The sequence below is a fragment of the Lycium ferocissimum genome, chromosome 12 (assembly GCF_029784015.1).
Source record: "Lycium ferocissimum isolate CSIRO_LF1 chromosome 12, AGI_CSIRO_Lferr_CH_V1, whole genome shotgun sequence".
Lineage (NCBI taxonomy): Eukaryota > Viridiplantae > Streptophyta > Magnoliopsida > Solanales > Solanaceae > Lycium > Lycium ferocissimum.
Window position 1 is genome coordinate 40,314,029 of NC_081353.1, and position 17,452 is coordinate 40,331,480.

General features: G+C 36.3%; 1 protein-coding gene across 2 annotated transcripts in view; it reads left to right on the forward strand.

The window, feature by feature from the left end:
• Positions 1-872: 872 nt before the first annotated feature.
• LOC132040943 (uncharacterized) overlaps positions 873-17,452 on the forward strand; it is a 52,012-nt gene continuing 35,432 nt past the window's right edge. Inside the window, exons 1-4 of one of the 2 annotated variants that reach the window (XM_059431635.1) lie at positions 878-1,239; positions 1,767-1,869; positions 2,783-2,944; positions 3,037-3,327. In XM_059431635.1, the coding sequence (XP_059287618.1) occupies positions 992-1,239; positions 1,767-1,869; positions 2,783-2,944; positions 3,037-3,174 (651 nt within the window). In that variant the 5' untranslated portion in view covers positions 878-991 and the 3' untranslated portion in view covers positions 3,175-3,327. Of the gene's footprint in view, positions 1,240-1,766; positions 1,870-2,782; positions 2,945-3,036; positions 3,328-17,452 lie in introns of those variants that run through there. The other variant, XM_059431634.1, reaches the window with a different exon arrangement.

Genomic DNA, 17,452 nt, shown 5'->3' on the forward strand with positions numbered 1-17,452 from the left:
TCATTCGATGCACGACAACTCAGCACTAATTATTTTTAGTATGAATAATTGCAATCTTTCAATTGGTCTGTTTTATAAAAATTAAACCTTTTGTTTTCTCAGTGCTCAGCACTCGGTTCAGTGCAAGCAAGATGTGGGACACTTGTTATTTAAATACCAAAAGTTGATCGATCATTTAATAAAGTACCATGTTATTTCTTAGAAGTATCTTATAGTACGGATGTTGGATACTATAATTGGGTAAAAGTATAAATATACCTCTCAATTTTACAATTTAGAGCAGATATACCACTCGTTACAAAAGTAGTTTATGTATACCTTTACTATTACAAAATGGTGCAAATATACTCCTGCTGTTACAAAATGGTGCAAATATACCCTTTTCGCTGACGGATTTTTTTTTAAAAATCATTTAGGTTATTTTTTAATTAAAAAAAATGTCACGTGACTTTAAAAAAAAGACTACTCATTTTTTTTAGTAGACATATACTTTTCTAGAGCCACATAATATTTTTTTCTAATGGGTTGGGTCTGGTTGTTTTAAAACAATGGATAGACTTATTTTTTTTAAAGTCACGGAGATATTTTTTTAAATGATCCATATGTAAAACAACTTAAAAAATTACCATGGCTTTAGACAAGTATGTCTACTAAAAAAAAAGGTAGACTTTTTTTAAAGTCACGTGACCTTTTTTAATTAAAAAATAAATTAAATTATTTTAAAAAGAAAAACTCCCGTTAACAAAAGGGTATATTTGCACCATTTTATAACTGCGATATATTTATCTTATTTTATAACGACAGTGATATATACAATACTTTTATAATGAGGGGTATATCTGCTCTAATTCACAAAACCTTCGCCCATTAACTTATAAGCATTTTGCGTCAACATCACTATCACTTCTATCTTATGTTACCACATCTCTTCACAATAAAGAGTCCAAAAATCTGAAACCAGATAGAAATTAAATAGTATCTATTTCAAGAAATGGAGCTCTGGAAATCCATTGTGTTGTTTAATTCTGTTTTAATATTTATTGGTTGTGTGAGTTCACTTCCATCCAAGCAAGATGGTTTCTGGTATGAGAACAGAATCGCCAAAACAGAATCAATATTAATCGAGGCCTTCTTTGATCCAGTTTGCCCTGACAGTAAAGCTTCATGGCCCCCCCTCAAGCTAGCTCTCCAGCACTACGGTTCTCGTGTCTCTCTCGTTGTTCATCCCTTCCCTTTACCGTATGCTCTTTTCTCCGTCCACTTTTCATTTAAACGCTTAAACTGTTAGAGGACATGTTTTTATTACTCAGGTCTGATTTTTTTTTTCCATGGATCATGTGAAAATTAAATTTGATAATGAATGGGGTCTAGAATTGAACTCAGGATCCTTGCCTGATACCGTTTTGAATTGTGTGAACAACTTATCTAAAAGTTTAAGTCGTTAGAGAGAGCACTTTTTGACTTTGTTTAGAGAAATAGTCTTGATAGACCGTCAGTTTTCTTGAATGGTCATGGGGAAATATAGACAAAATAGCTAAACTAATGTGTAATATTGTAAAAATTGAATCAAATGATTTACTGTTGGTTTGATTGGTGACTTACTTAATTTGTTAGTAGATTGTAGCATCTCGTTCATGAACTTCTCTAATTAATTATCATCTGAATTTAGAGTTTGAGCAGTTGTTCTAAACCTTGATTAAACATACTAGTGTAGCTTATTGATAGCCATGTTTTTCTAAAATGAGATTGATTGTCCTAATATGCAGTTACCATGATAATGCTTTTATTACCTCGCGAGCGCTGCATATTATCAATAAGTTGAATACTTCTGCCACATACAGATTACTGGAATCTTTCTTTGATCAACAGGTATGAATCTTCAGCAGCAGTACAATTTCACATGTTATTGTTTTATTTGGAAAGAATATGCAACCCTCCAATTTTTAGTGCCTTGTGCCACTTTCAGTATGCATACTTAATTTCTACTGCTTGAAGCTTGGGCATATCTTCTTTGGCCCCTTGTCTCTATTATGGAAGTATAGTATTTATGAAATCGCCGTTGCAAAACTATGTTACCTAGATTTGGCGAGTCACTTAACTGATTTTTCTTTTTTGGTAAATATCTTACTTACAAACCCTCTGTGAAGTCTGATATGCTATACTATCTTGATAATGTCATATGTTGAAAAAACTTTACATATTTTGAAAACCTTACAACTAGGTGACCTTTCAAATTACACTCTCATGGAGCTTAATTGGATTTTAAGCAACTGCAACAATCTGTGTTCTTCATAGTCATCTCATACTGGCTTTAGAGGTTATTGGTCTTTGTGGCTTTAACTCTTTAAGTGGCCTTCAATTATTGTTTTAACTGTTCTCCGGGAGCAGGACTAAAATATAATTTTCAGTTGTGGAATCAGCCAGAGATGCTTGATTCAAGGTAGGCTGTCTACAATACAACACCTCGGGGTGCGGCCCTTCTCCACACCATGCGTGAACGCTAGATGCTTCATGCACCAGGCTGCCCTTTTTTGGTCTTAATAAGAATCTAATAGAACACCTTAAATAAGATATTTCAATGCCTAAAATTTCTCTGATACTGATGAGCTACAACTTCATTATTAATGGGTAAAACTAGAACAATGGAAAAGCATGATTTAGTTGAATTCACAAACTACAGAGTAGTACTTATCAGATTGTATGCCGAAAAGTTTCTCTGTTAGTCAATTATGGTAATAGACATATATTTTAATTTTGGTTTTAACTGGCCTGGTTAAAACAGGATAAGTTTTATGGCCAAGCAACTTTCAACTTGTCCAAAGCATCTGTTGTAGATAAAGTTGCAAAATTTACATACAACGCAATCGGGATTTCGAATTACGCTGCTGTAAAGGATGGCTTTACTGACCGCAACACTGATCAAGCAACAAGAATTTCCTTCAAGGTACATTAATCTCAATTACCTTACACATTGTGTGTACATATATTTCACCTATGCCCAAACTTTCATTTGTGTATATTCCATTTTTTTCACAGTATGGTTGTGTGAAAGGCGTATATGGGACACCTTTTTTCTTCGTAAATGGGTTTCCACTGCCTGATGCTGGCTCACCATTGGACTACAAAAAATGGAGAAATACACTTGATCCATTGTTTTCACCAGAGGACAAATGAAGAACTGAAACTTTGCATTTCTTCTTGTGAATCACTGATCTTTAAGTCTCTAGTTGTATTTGTAGTCTCATCACCTTATATCTGAGCTACAGAGACACACTTTTAACTCTTATGTTTACAGATATAATGACAATAATTTATTGCTTCTATATATATCTTATGGTTATAGAAAAAATGAAATTACGAATTCGAAAGTAAATGCTATTTTCTATCTAACTGGAAAAAAGGGCAAAAGAGCAGCCCAGTGTATCCCGCGTTCAGGCATAAAGACACGATTAGTTCCACAAATCTCACTATACTGACTATAGTAACTCCTTGTTGTACCGAAATAGAAGTATATCCATTCTCTCTCCACAATGGTAAGCTCCTAGATCTAGCTGGATAATAGCAAATCAAAGATCTCAAGGCTCTCAGAATGTACCACCCCAAGGCAAATGTCTCTAAGACACTTATTGATCTTTGCCTCTTCTTCCACACTTCACTCTTCAACTTGACGGAGACTAAGCTATTGTTTGGCCATAGATTTAGGATCAAAATTGAAAATTTATCTTCAAATATTTGTTTGACAATGAAATATGATTAGATTTTGAAAATTTATCTTCAAAATATTTTCAAGTTCCAAAAATCTTTAGACTAGTTTTAAGGAGAAATTTCACTTCCACTTACAAAACTTCAATTTTTTTCCAAATAAAATGCATGGGCAAACACAACTTCAAGTTCCAAATCACAACATAAAAAAATCAAATTTTCAAATTTCAAGTTTTAACTTCAAAATCTATGGCCAAACAGGACTACAGGTGTTTAAGTTTGACAAATTTAAAGGACCAAAACTATTAAATGCATACTTAAAGGATTAGTTTGAACTTATCCTCAAACATAAGAGACCACTTTTGTCACTTTTTCCTTCCTCAACTTTAGTTTTCACAATAACCAATAAAAAGTCCAAGAATCTGAAACCAGATAGAATTAATATCTACCACAAGAAATGGAGCTTTGGAAAAGTACATATCAATTCTGTTTCTTATTTCTTTTATAGTACCAATTATTTTTTGTGTGAATGCTCAGATTTCACTTCCATCCTAGCAAGATGGGTTTTGGTATGAGAACAGAATCAATATTACTCCCTCTGTCGCACGGAATTTAAGAAATAAAGGAAGAATTTTGAATCTTGTGGTTTAAAACAAGTCAACGATATTTTTGTGGTTACATATCATCTCATTAAAAGTAAAAGGTAAAATTTAAAGTTAAATTGTTACCAAATAAGAAAAGGAAAAAGGGTTAAAAATACCCATCTACTTTCATAAATTGGCTACTTTTACCCTCCGTTATAAGTTGGGGCCAAATCTATCCCTCTTGTTACAAGTTGGGGCCAAATATACCCCTACTAAGGTAGTTTAAAAATACTCTCATTTTTAACATATTCCCACATGCTGTGCCCTAATCATCAAATTGGGTGGATACGACGTCACATGACATTTAACTTATTAATTTACGTAATTTGCCCTTACGCAATTTTTTTAAAAATAATCTGGAAAATTGATTTTTTTTTTAAAACAAATCTGGAAAAAATGGCTTTTTATAAAAATCTGAAACTTTTTTGATTTTACAAAACCCGTTTTTAAAAAATATATTCTCGAATCAATTTTTTTTTGTTAAAAAAATCTGGAAAGTGATTTTTTTAAAATCAGTTTTTTTAGATTTTATTAATCCAGATTTAAAAGGACCACCTACTATGCACATTGTAAAGGAAAGGCAAGATCTAGAGTTTTTTCATGCATGAATCTTGATTGAGCTTGCTTGTTGTAGTGTTGATCATCTAAGTTTAGCATGTTTGGTCCAACTCACAAAATCTGTTTATTTTGAATAGTGTTTTTTTTTTTTTAATCAGAAGTGTCTTTTAAAAAAAGTACTTTTAGAGGGTAGTATTGTCACGCCCCGAACCATGACTTCGGGCGAAACATGACACTCGGTGTACATCGTACGTGGCCGAGCGAACCATACGGCTTCGTCGAATCATCGCGAGGCATACATGTATTTTAAATATAACATGAATGTGATGAGCTTTATAAAACATGAGAATCATAACATTAATAAAATACCGATTTAAAACATGAATGTGGAAATATCGTAAATGAGCTAAAAAGGCTATCCGACTCTGATTTTTGATATGACATGTCTGACTAGTCTAGTCTATGAAACCTCTACATAAGTCTGAACATGAAAACATACTCATTGGGACAAGGCCCCGTTCATACTTTAAATGCATATCTTATCATGAAAATAATAAATAATAAACGTCTAAGCCCCGAAAGAGATGGGGCTTACCAACAAGCCGATAAGTGTGAAGTCCTGCTAGTGCGACGCAACGTCCCGTAACCGCACTCCTCGCATTGTGAAATACGTGCCCCCGGATAATAAAAGGGGACGCGCACATCGAATGTACCGGTACGCAAAGCAATTGAATGAAATAACACGGGACATGAAAATAACATCATGAAACCGAGACCGAAACCGGAACCGAAGTCCGTCGCGAACATGAATACATATAGATATAACATGAGTAAAACATTATAAGTAGGGAGAGCATTGCATAAATCGATAACATGATATCACCATGTAGGCGCGTGGAGTCTGGTACCTCGCCGGACCGGCAGAGCTCCCATACCTTGCCAAGGGTATGAGATGAAAACGTGACATGAAAGGATCCAATCAATATAACATGAAGGAATCGTCCGAACTGGGCTGAGCAATCCTTATCCCACGGTGGCTAACGTAGTTTTCAGGCTACTTGAGCCTTCTCAGTAATCTGTGCAACTCCCAAAAACATGAACATGAAAAATAGGTGGCACTTGAACCCATGGTTTTCATAAATCATAACTTGCATGTACATGGATATCACCTCATAGTATTCTTGCATGAAAACATGTAAAGCATGTAGAGTATTTTCTTGAAAATAAACTTAATAAATTATAACTTGCATGTAGGAACCCATGGAATGCAAAGTATGGGTTTTCATGGATTATGGACTGATTCTCAATAATCAAAATGATGTATCAAGAACACAATGAAGAATTTATAACAATTTAATACATAATATATCATGGGGCATGGACCTAGGGTTATCATGAACATGGTTAAAAAACCCTAGTTTTCGTATAACCTCATACTTTATGGAAGAAGTGGCGTGGGGAAGAACAAAGATGTTCCCACACATAGATAAAAACTCTACATACCTGATAATGCTCCAAACTTTTATTAAAAATCTGTTCTTGGAAGAAGAATTCTAATCCTTGGCGTTGGATTCCTTTAGGTGGGTTTTCTTGAAAAACCTATGTTAAGAACATGAAATTCCTACTTAGAATTCATGGGTAATTGATGGAATTCACTTAGGATGGTCTTAATGATCTTACCTTGATGCTTGGAGAAGTTAAGAGGAAAGGATTTTTGTGTTAGGGCTTGAAAGGAATGAGACTTATGAAATAAAAAGCGAATTCCGTCTTTCAATTGTTGTAGTCACGGCATCGTTAGATCGTGTTACGGTCCATAACGATGAACCTTCCTTTGGTCTAAGTTACGAGACGGTGATTTTTCAAAGCCTTACCCGTTACAATAAGAACGACGGTCCGTAGCACATGTTACGATCCGTCTCTTAAAGCGTAATGCTAGGTTTTCTGAACTGAAACATATTTTCGATTCCAACACTCTCCTTATTGGGTTTCTACCCTCCTAAGTCATAAATATGGTTTAGTACGGATTAATGAAGTGTTACAATATCTCCCCATTGGGATCATTCGTCCTCGAATGATGGGTCGTGGTTAAGATAGGGACTGGACATGGCTTGAGTACACAAACATGAAGGAAACATGACATAAAACATGTGACATGAAGTAACGTGATTACATGGAAACATGGATACTGAAGCATGAGACATGAGCGCTGGATACATGACATGAGCGTGAAACATGAGACATGGCATGACATGGACTATGGAAATTTACCTTGAGCGTTCTCTGCTTGCTCTTCAAACAAAAATGAGTACTTGGATTTCATATCTTCCTCGGCTTCCCATGTAGCGTCCTCAACTTTCTGACTTCTCCATAACACTTTTACTGAGGCCACTTCCTTAGTTCTCAACTTGCTAACCTGGCGATCAAGAATGGCTATGGGGATCTCCTCATAGGTAAGGCTATCCTTAACGATTATAGTATCAACAAGAACAACCAATGACGGGTCTCCTACACACTTCCTCAACATGGATACATGAAACACTAGGTGTGCAACAGCTAAATCTTATGGCAACTCAAGTTCAGAGGCTACCTGACCTATCTTTCGCAGAATTCTATAATGTCCAATATATTTGGAACCTAGCTTTCCTTTCTTCCAAAATCTCATAACACCCTTCATGGGTGAGACTTTAAGGAACACCCAATCATTAACTTGAAATTCTAAGTCCCTTCGCCTCAATCTGTGTAAGACACGGCGACTCTGAGCCGTTTTCAAACGCTCTTGAATCAACTTGACTTTCTCCATAGCCTGATAGACCAAATCCGGCCCTAACAACTCGCTTTCACGGCTTAAACCAACCAATCGGTGACCTACATCTTCGCCCGCGCGCAGCTTCAAATGGTGCCATCCCTATGCTAGCATGATAACTGTTATTATAAGAAAACTCAATGAAGAGTAAGTGATCATCCCAATTACCTTTGAAATCTAGGACACATGCTCTCAACGTGTCCTCGCAGTCTGAATAGTGCGCTCTGCCTGACTATCTGTCTGCGGATGAAAAGCTGTGCTGAGGTTCACCTTGGTATCCAATCCTTTCTGAAAGGATTTCCAGAAGTTCGCTGTGAACTGAGCACCACGATCTAAAATAATAGACACTGGGGTCCCATGTAATCTGACAATTTCATTAACATACAACTTGGCGTAATCTTCTGCTGAATCTGTGGTCTTGACCGGCAAAAAGTGCGCCGACTTAGTGAGTCGGTTAACGATTACCCAAATAGAGTCATGCCTCCTAGCTGAACGAGGTAGACCTGATACAAAGTCTATGTTGATCATTTCCCATTTCCGCACAGAATATCAATATTACGAGCCAAGCCACCTGTGCCTCTAGTGTTCGCTTTTACTTGCCGACAATTCGGACACCTAGCCATAAAATCTCGCTACATTCTTCGCATCATTCCACCAATAAATCTCCTTAAGATCATGGTGCATCTTAGTGGAACCTGGGTGAATGGAATACCTGGAGTTGTGAGCTTCTGACATGATTCGCTCTCTGAGCCCATCTATATCTAGAGCACATAATCTGTCTCGGTACCTCAAGGTAAAAGCTGTTGTCTTATACTTATGAATCCCCTCCTTCAGCTGCAACAAGTAGGGATCACTAAGCTGCTTCTCTTTGACTTCAACCACTAAGGAGGAAAGAGCTCTATTATGAACAACCACACCGCCATCCTCGGAGTCCAAAAGTTGAACTCGAAGATTGGCCAAACGATAAACTTCCTTGGTCATGACTCTCTTATCTACATCAACGTGGGCTAAAATTCCCATGGAACACCGACTAAGAGCATCGGCTAAAACATTCGCTTTCCGCGGATTATAGAGAATATCCATATCATAATCCTTAAACAATTCGAGCCATCTCCTCTGCCTAAGATTCAGCTCCCTTTGCTTGAAGATATACTGCAGGCTTTTATGATCTGCGAAAATATCAACATGCACTCTATACAAATAATGACGCCATATCTTAAGTGCAAAAACCACCGCTGTCAACTCTAAATCATGAGTCGGATAGTTCTTTTCGAGAACCTTGAGCTGACAAGATGCATAAGCTACAACCTTACCATACTGCATTAAGACACATCCGAGACCAACTCCCGAAGCATTACAATACACCACAAACCCTTCGGTTCCTTCTAGTAGCGTCAAAACTAGAGCAGAAATTAGTCTCTTCTTCAAAGTTTCGCTCACAAGCATCTTACCATTGAAACTTAACCTTTTTCTGAGTCAACTTAGTCAACGGAGCAGAAATAGAGGAAAATCCTTCTATGAAATGTCTATAATAGCCTGCCAGATCTAAGAAACTTTTTATATCAGAAACCGAGGTGGGTCTGGGCCAACTCCGTACGGCATCGATCTTCTGAGAATCAACTTTAACACCTTCACCTGAGATCACATGGCCTAAGAACGCCACTGACTTAAGCCAAAACTCACACTTTGAGAATTTTACAAAAAGTTCGCGATCTTTAAGAGTCTGCAACACTATTCTGAGATGTTTCCCCGTATGATTAGCCTCACTACGTGAATACACCAAAATCATCACGAAGACAATGGCGAATAAATCGAGATAAGGCTTGAAGACCCTGTTCATAAAATCCATGAAAGCAGCTGGCACATTTGTCAACCCAAATGACATAACAAGAAATTCAAAATGGCCATAATGGGTTCTGAAAGCTGTCTCCGAAATATCAACTTCCTTAACCTTTAACCGATGGTACTCGATCCGAGGTCAATCTTGGAATAATATTGGGTACCTCAAGTTGGTCAAATAAGTCATCTATTCGGGAAGAGGGTATTTGTTCTTAACGGTGACTTTGTTCAATCGCGTAGTCAATGCACACGCGTAAGGAACCATCCTTCTTTCGGACAAACAAAACAGGCGCACCCCAAGGTGAAGCACTGGACCTAATAAATCCTTTGCTAAAAAGATCTTTCAACTAGAATTTTAACTCTTTTAACTCTGTTGGAGCCATTCTGTATGGCGGAATAGATATCGGATTGGTGTCGGGAAGTAGATCAATTCCAAAGTCAATCTCCCTGTCAGGAGGGACTCCTACAAGATCTTCAGGAAAGACCTTTGGAAACTCATTTACAACTGGGACGGACTGGAGAGTTGGAGTCTGGGCATCTGAATCCTTGACTCGAACTAGGTAGTAGATGTAACCCTTGAAAATCATTTTTCTGGCTCTTAGGTAAGAAATAAATCTATCTCTGGGTACTACTGAATTACCCTCCCATTCTATGACTGGCTCATTAGGGAACTCGAATCTTACAACTTTGGTTCTACAACATACCGTGGCATAACATGAAGCTAATCAGTCCATACCCATGATCACATCAAAGTCTACCATTTCTAATTCTGCTAAATCACCTATGGTCCCGTGGTGATAAACTAGAACTGGACAACCCCTATAAATACGCATAGTTATGACTGACTCTCCCATTGTTAGGTGGACACCTCAAAGGGTTCATGCAATTTTTCTGGTTCAATACCAAACTTCTTAGCAACAAATGGGGTTACATAAGATAAAGTAGATTCTGGGTCAATAAGGGCATAAACATCGAATGTGAAGACTGTTAGTGTACCTGTGACCACATCTGCATGAGCTTCTGTATCCTGACGACCTATCAACGCATACAAGCGATTTTGCCTTCCGCTTGCATTTCCGTACTTAATTTGCATTGTGCTCGCCGGGCCTCGATTGTTACGAGAGCGTCGAATTTCGTGGATCGCACTACGTTACCTCCGGTACCTTGCCTAGCTGATGGGCAGTCCTTCTAAAATTGGCCCTTCTGAACTACATCTAAAGCATGCATCAGTACCCACACGACACTCACCTGAGTATCTTTTATTACACTTATCGCATATCGGATTGGTATAAGTCGACTGACCTATACTAGCCTGAGAGTAAGAACTTGATGGCCTGAAATTCTGCTTCTTATCATTTCGAAACTTCGGGACTGGGGCACTTGCTGTGGATGGAGCAGGTCCTGCTGACCTGTTCTTAAAGAATTTTCTATTCCCATTACCGCTGAATTGTCCGGTAGACTTGACCCTCTTGTGGAACTCCTTGTTTTTCTGTTTCTGCAAGACTTCCTCCTCCTTTAGCCTTGTCTCATTCCCCGATATGAAAGCAACTATCTTGGAGATAGTCATTCCCCCGTTTTGTGTAGTAATATTGGCCCCATCGTATAAATGGGGATCCAGACCACTAACAAACCTCTTCACTCTTGCCCTCATGTCTGGTATCATAAGTGGAGCATGCTTAGCCAGATTAACAAATTCCAAATAGCAGTCCTTGTTATACCCCATTTAAACGGGTTAAATTTAGGTACAACATATTGGAGATTCCTAAATTGCTTATTTTAAGGAGTCGCCACCTAACTGATTTTAAGGTGAATTAGGGCACCTATTTTATTAATTAAGGTAAAACTTAATTAAACCTCCGTTAATAGTCTGCTTAATCTTAATTCTGGGTAAGGGTTCTAGATTATCCTAAAGGGAAGAGGTTAGGCATCCTTTAGAATCCGTTTAACTACGGTTTACCGGTCAAACTTAGGTTAATTAATTAAGATTAAATACGATGCTTAAATTTAAGAAAATGACTTATAGTATTACTAAAGTTTAAAGGAAAATATAGTAACGCTATTTAAAATAAGACTTAAAAGTGTACTAAGGCTTTAAATAAAAATGCTATTTTAAAACAAGATTTGTAGGATAATTTGCACAAAAGAGACTTCAAATGCTATTTAAAATAAACTATAAATATTGCTAAACTTTAAACAATAATGTTATTTAAAATGAGACTTGCAAAATATAATGATTTGCATGTAAGAAGGCTTTAAATGCTATTTTAAAACAAGATTCCTAAATATGTTAAGGTTTTGAAAGAAAACATATAATGCTATTAAACATAATACTTGTAGAAAATATAATGATTTGCACAAGAAAAGATTTTAAAGGCTAAATGAATCCTAAAAAAACGTGGCTAAAGCCTTTAATGAAAATATAATAATGCTATTGAAATGGAAACTCGCAGAAATAATACGCCTATAAATAATAGCTTTCTAATAAATGCGAACTTTAGATAAAATTTATATTATGTCAATATGGCGATGTAAAAACCTAGGCTCATTTTCTTAAATGTGATAGAAAGGTCGTGATTTTCTTTCTCTTTTACTAACTTTATTTAACTATATTCGGCTTTTTAAAAAAAATATATATATGATTAGATGAATCTTGGAAACAAAGTTTATAAAATACTTAAGTTACCATTTACATATTAGTGACATTTTGAAATTTTAAGAGAGTAAGAATAAAATGATTCTTTTAACTCAAAATATATAGTCATGCTGTTTCGAAAATCAATTATTCTAGTAAAATAAACATTATAGATACTATAAATAATTTTAAACATAAAGAGGGGATGAAATATTAAATTAACTACCCATTACTAAAACTAAACTCCACTAATTTCATTAAGGCTCATCTAAATTAACAAAAGAAAGTGTTAGTCAAACAATATAAATTAAATGCACAAAAATAATGTAAGAGAAGCAAATAAATTAAATGGGCTCACCCCATTTTTAAGGGTCATTGCCACCGATCATTTGATTCTAGGCTTTGGCCCAATAGATCTTATTATATATGGTCCATTTTTGGGCCTCGGCCCAATATATAGTCATGGTCATGCTATTGGGTTGTTTGGCCCTAATTTAAAATTCATGCCAAAGGCCGCCGCTGGACGGAGGTTGGAAGATAATGACTCGGAAGATTGGGCGTTGGGCTTTTGGCCCAACATCGAATGTGGAAGATAGTCCAATGGACTCGTATGCGAGGTTTCATGCAAAAAATGAAAGAAAAGATTAGTATGCGGTCGGAATAAATGCAAACATATATAATATAAATTCAAAACGTTGACGCAATTTATGTATATACTATGTATATATGAGTATATTTTGTGTATACACATTCATAAGGATACTTGGGAGGTTAGTATCGGAAAGCTCTTACCCCCATTTTAGAGACAAGTTCCAAAGGATTTCATGAATAAAGGGAAGGCTAAAAGGGTTCAATTAATCTCATGACCGACCACCATATATATTTCTATCCACAATATACTTATAATATACATTATATACATACTAAAATGGGAAATAATTAACAATCAAAGTAAGAGAAAACTTAACTCGGTGACAAAATCCCCATTCTTGTTAATACATGTTTAATCACAAAAATGCATATTCATAATGTCCTTGCTTGGAGAATCTAAGTTGGTCCTCGAATATAAAGTCATGCATGATTCAAAAGAAAATGAATTTAAGCAAGATCTAATACATACCAAGTCTGTTCGGACATATTTGATCCGTGATAAATGATATTTAATACTTTCGAGAGGGCATTTAGGACATTTAGGCATACTTTCCGCAACATATATCTATATTAACGAGGTGAAACACTAATATCTATAGCAAAATATCATCACTACCAGTGTCTTATAACGCTAAAGCTACAGCAAAATGTCATCGCATTTCAAGATTTACCGTTTAGAGAAATTTGCATTTATTAAACAAGGAATATCTAATCCCGTTAAAACCCGACCGACTCATACCATAAAAAGAACATTGGCCACTACCACTCTAGAGTTTCAAACGTTTCTTTGGAAATCACTAGAGGAATAATCAACTTTAAAAAATGGAGTAATCTTTCTATTAAATCTCCAGGGGAAGTTAAAGAGTTTTTGTAAAAAAATTTGATTAACAATGCTCAAGCCATTTACGAACATCAAAATGCGAGCAACAATCATAACCTCAAAAAGTGGCCTTTTCTACCTAAAACACACCAACATAGTTTGAAAGATAATAATGGTTCGAAAATATAAGTAGGAACTTAAGCATTATACTTTGCAAAGTGGAATGTTCCCAAGGTTTCTAACTCAAACCAATTTTCGTAGAAAACGCAACAACCACTCATTTAAATAGAGACATTAGGATTCAACTATTTGAAGATTCTTTGAACATATAGCTATTAATCATGCTAATATGATCAAAACTAAACATATTACTTATGGATTTAAAACAACATGTGAATGGAAAGCAAAGCAATGCTTAAAGGCATGATTAGGCAAATTCACAAGTTTATTACACAAGAATAAATAATGCCTATTAACCGTGCTTAAATCCACGGCAAAGAAGATACTAGAAATGGCAACTAATGTACATTAATTATGCTTAAGTTACTATTGATTAAACAACTAACCTTTTTGGCATATGGCCGATCAAACGTGAGGCGAAAGTCTAAACAAACTATGCCTAGCTAAACATCGCAAATTAAACCGAACTTGTATATACACGTATATGCTCAAATCAAATACCAAAGCAAAACGAAAGGATTTATATTTTAAGAGCGATATCAACAAAATTAACCACTTTAACATTTCAAAGAGTTGTGACTAGAAACTCTTATTTTAGGGGGGATTTCAAACTTTGATTTTACACGGAGGATTCTTACGGCTAAAAAAAAAACCTCCCTTTTCAATTCCGAAAATGATTATTTATAGGCCAAATTAGGGTTTTTGACTAACTGAGGTTTGAAATTTTCGAGTTTCAAACGGGTCAAGTTTAGATTTTGTATGTATTCCAACCACCCGACCGTAAACAAAAGAAAGGACACAAACAAACCATTAAAGTGTACCGAAAATGAAAACGAACTAATAAGAAAACGTTTCCAAGGGAAAAGCGAACAAATTCCATTAAATGCTTCGGATCTAAAGAATGGAAAAAAAAGGAAAAAGCTTTTTTCGAAAACGAGCACGTGACGAGGTGGTACAAGCATTAATATCTTTGAAATGGAGGGAATGGGAGAGAGAAGGTGAAAGGTGGTGTGCGCGCGCGTCGGTCAAAGAGAGAGAGAGGCTCGATAGAGAGAGGGATACAAATATTTGGGAGGAGAGAGAGAGAGAAAGTGATGCGGCTTCGGTATATAAATTTCATTTCATTTTTTAAATGTGGCCGTCGAGTAAAATGTTGGGTATTGGTCCGAAAATATTTATGTTGTTGGGTTGAAGATAATAATTTGGCCGAGAATTAAAATAATTGCGTTTTAAATTGAATAAAGACCTATTTTTAGCCCAAATGGTTTTTAGGACTTAAAATATTATTAATATAAAATATATAATTATTGGTGCTCGATAAAAAAAATAAAATTATATTATTGTCACAATAGCCGCGCAATAATATTTGAAAGTCCACCGTAAATAAACGCTATTATTTAATTGTACGAAAATACCTACGATGTATGTGCGTAAAAATGCCGCATTGTTTATAATGCAAATGATTATAATGTAATAATTTGATAATAATAATAATAATAATAATAATAATAATAATAATTGTGGTAACAAAAAAATAACAACTAGTGACGGCAACAAAAATAATAAAACGTCGCATTAATAGCCGCTAATAATTACAGTAAAAATATAAATAATTATTTCTTAAATTGCAGAAAATACTAGAAATGTAAATAAGTATTTAGGGAGGGCGGGACAAAATTGGGTGTCAACAGTCCTGAACTGACTTGCCATTCTGTTTAAGCTTCAGGAATTACTCAGCCTTAACTTCTCTGACTTCTATTGGCATGAGTGGTCTAGGAATGCGCTTGCAAACTCATCCCATGTAGTATCAGGTGCATCTTCACCTCGGGATAATTCTCAAGATTCATACCAAGTGTTAGCAATGCTCTGCAATTGATGAGCTCCAAAAGTAGCCGCTTCAATCTCCGTAACTGTCATAATCCTTAAGATTTTTCGAAGACCATCACTGCAACCGAGGGTTCTAGTCTTTCTTTGTCCCCGTGAAGACGGGGGATTCATTCTCGAGAAAGTCCTCAGTCTTAGAAGACTCCTATATTATTCCCCGAACTCCACCGGCATTCTCAGCGTGGGCCGAGCCGCGCCGCTATGTGAGCATGTTGATAGCATTCCCTAACATCCCCATCCGAATCACTAGAGGTGTAAACCGTAGTGAGTGGCCGGCTGTTGTTCGAGCTTCCGAATGTAAGCCTCTTTCGTGAGCTACATCCGCGGTAGCCCTTTGGCTGGTGGTTGTGGTCCTCCTGGTGTATTTTCTTTTCGCAGGCATTTTCTGAAAATACGTACACGTACAAATTAGAAAGGCATCCCCCGAGAGTAATCGTTTAATCGCACGATCAGAGTATGAAAGAAGTGAGACAATCCTAAATGTCTTCGTGGTCAATCGTTTATATGTGTGGGGCCCTCACACATATAAAAGTGATCCCACGGACACGGTTTCAGGACTTCTAAGACACTTGAACTTTTTCCGATACCAAGCTTTGTCATCCCCCGAACCATGACCTAGAGAAACACGACACTTGGTGCCATACTGCATATGACCAAGCGAACCATATGGCTTGCTGAATCATCATGAGGCATACATGAGTGGAAATATAACATGAATGTGATGAGCTTTTATAAAACATGAGAATCATAACATTAATAAAATACTGATTTAAAACATCAATGTGAAAATATCGTAAATGAGACAAAAAGGCTATCAGACTCTGATTTCTGACATGATATGTCTGACTAGTCTAGTCTATGAAACCTCTACATAAGTCTGAACATGAAAATATACTCGCTGGGACAAGGCCCCCAGCATACCTTTAAATACATATCTTATCATGAAAATAATAAATAATCATGAAAATAATAAATAATAAACGTCTAAGTCCCGAAAGAGATGGGGCTTACTAACAAGCTGATAAGTGCGAAGTCCTACTAGGCAGATCCTATAAATCAGTACCTGCATCGTGAAATGAAGGCCCCCGGATAATAAAAATGGGACGTCAGCACATTGAATGTACTGGTATGTAAAGCAACTGAATGAAATAACACGGGACATGAAAATAACATTATGAAAACTGAGACTGAAACTGGAACTGAAGTCTGGTCATGAACATGAATACATATAGATATAACATGAGTAAAACATTATAAGTAGGGAGAGCATTGCATAAACCGATAACATGATATCACCACATGGGCACGGAGTCCGGGTACCTCGCCGACCAGCGAGAGCTCCCACACCTTATCAAGGGTATGAGATGAAAATGTGATATGAAAGGGTCCAATCAATATAACCTTAAGGAATCGTCCCAACCTGGCGGAGCGATCCTTATCCTACGGTGGCTAACGTAGTTTCACAGGCTACTTGAGCCTTCTCGCAACTGTGCAACTCCTACGTACATGAACATGAAAAAAATAGGTGGCACTTGAGCCCATGGTTTTCATAAATCCTAACTTGCATGTACATAGATATCACCTCATAGTATTCTTGCATGAAAACATGTAAAGCATGTAGAGTATTTTCTTGAAAATAAACATAATAAATTATAACTTGCATGTAAGAACCCATAGAATGCAAAGTATGGGTTTTCATGGATTATCGACTGATTCTCAATAATCAAAATGATGTATCA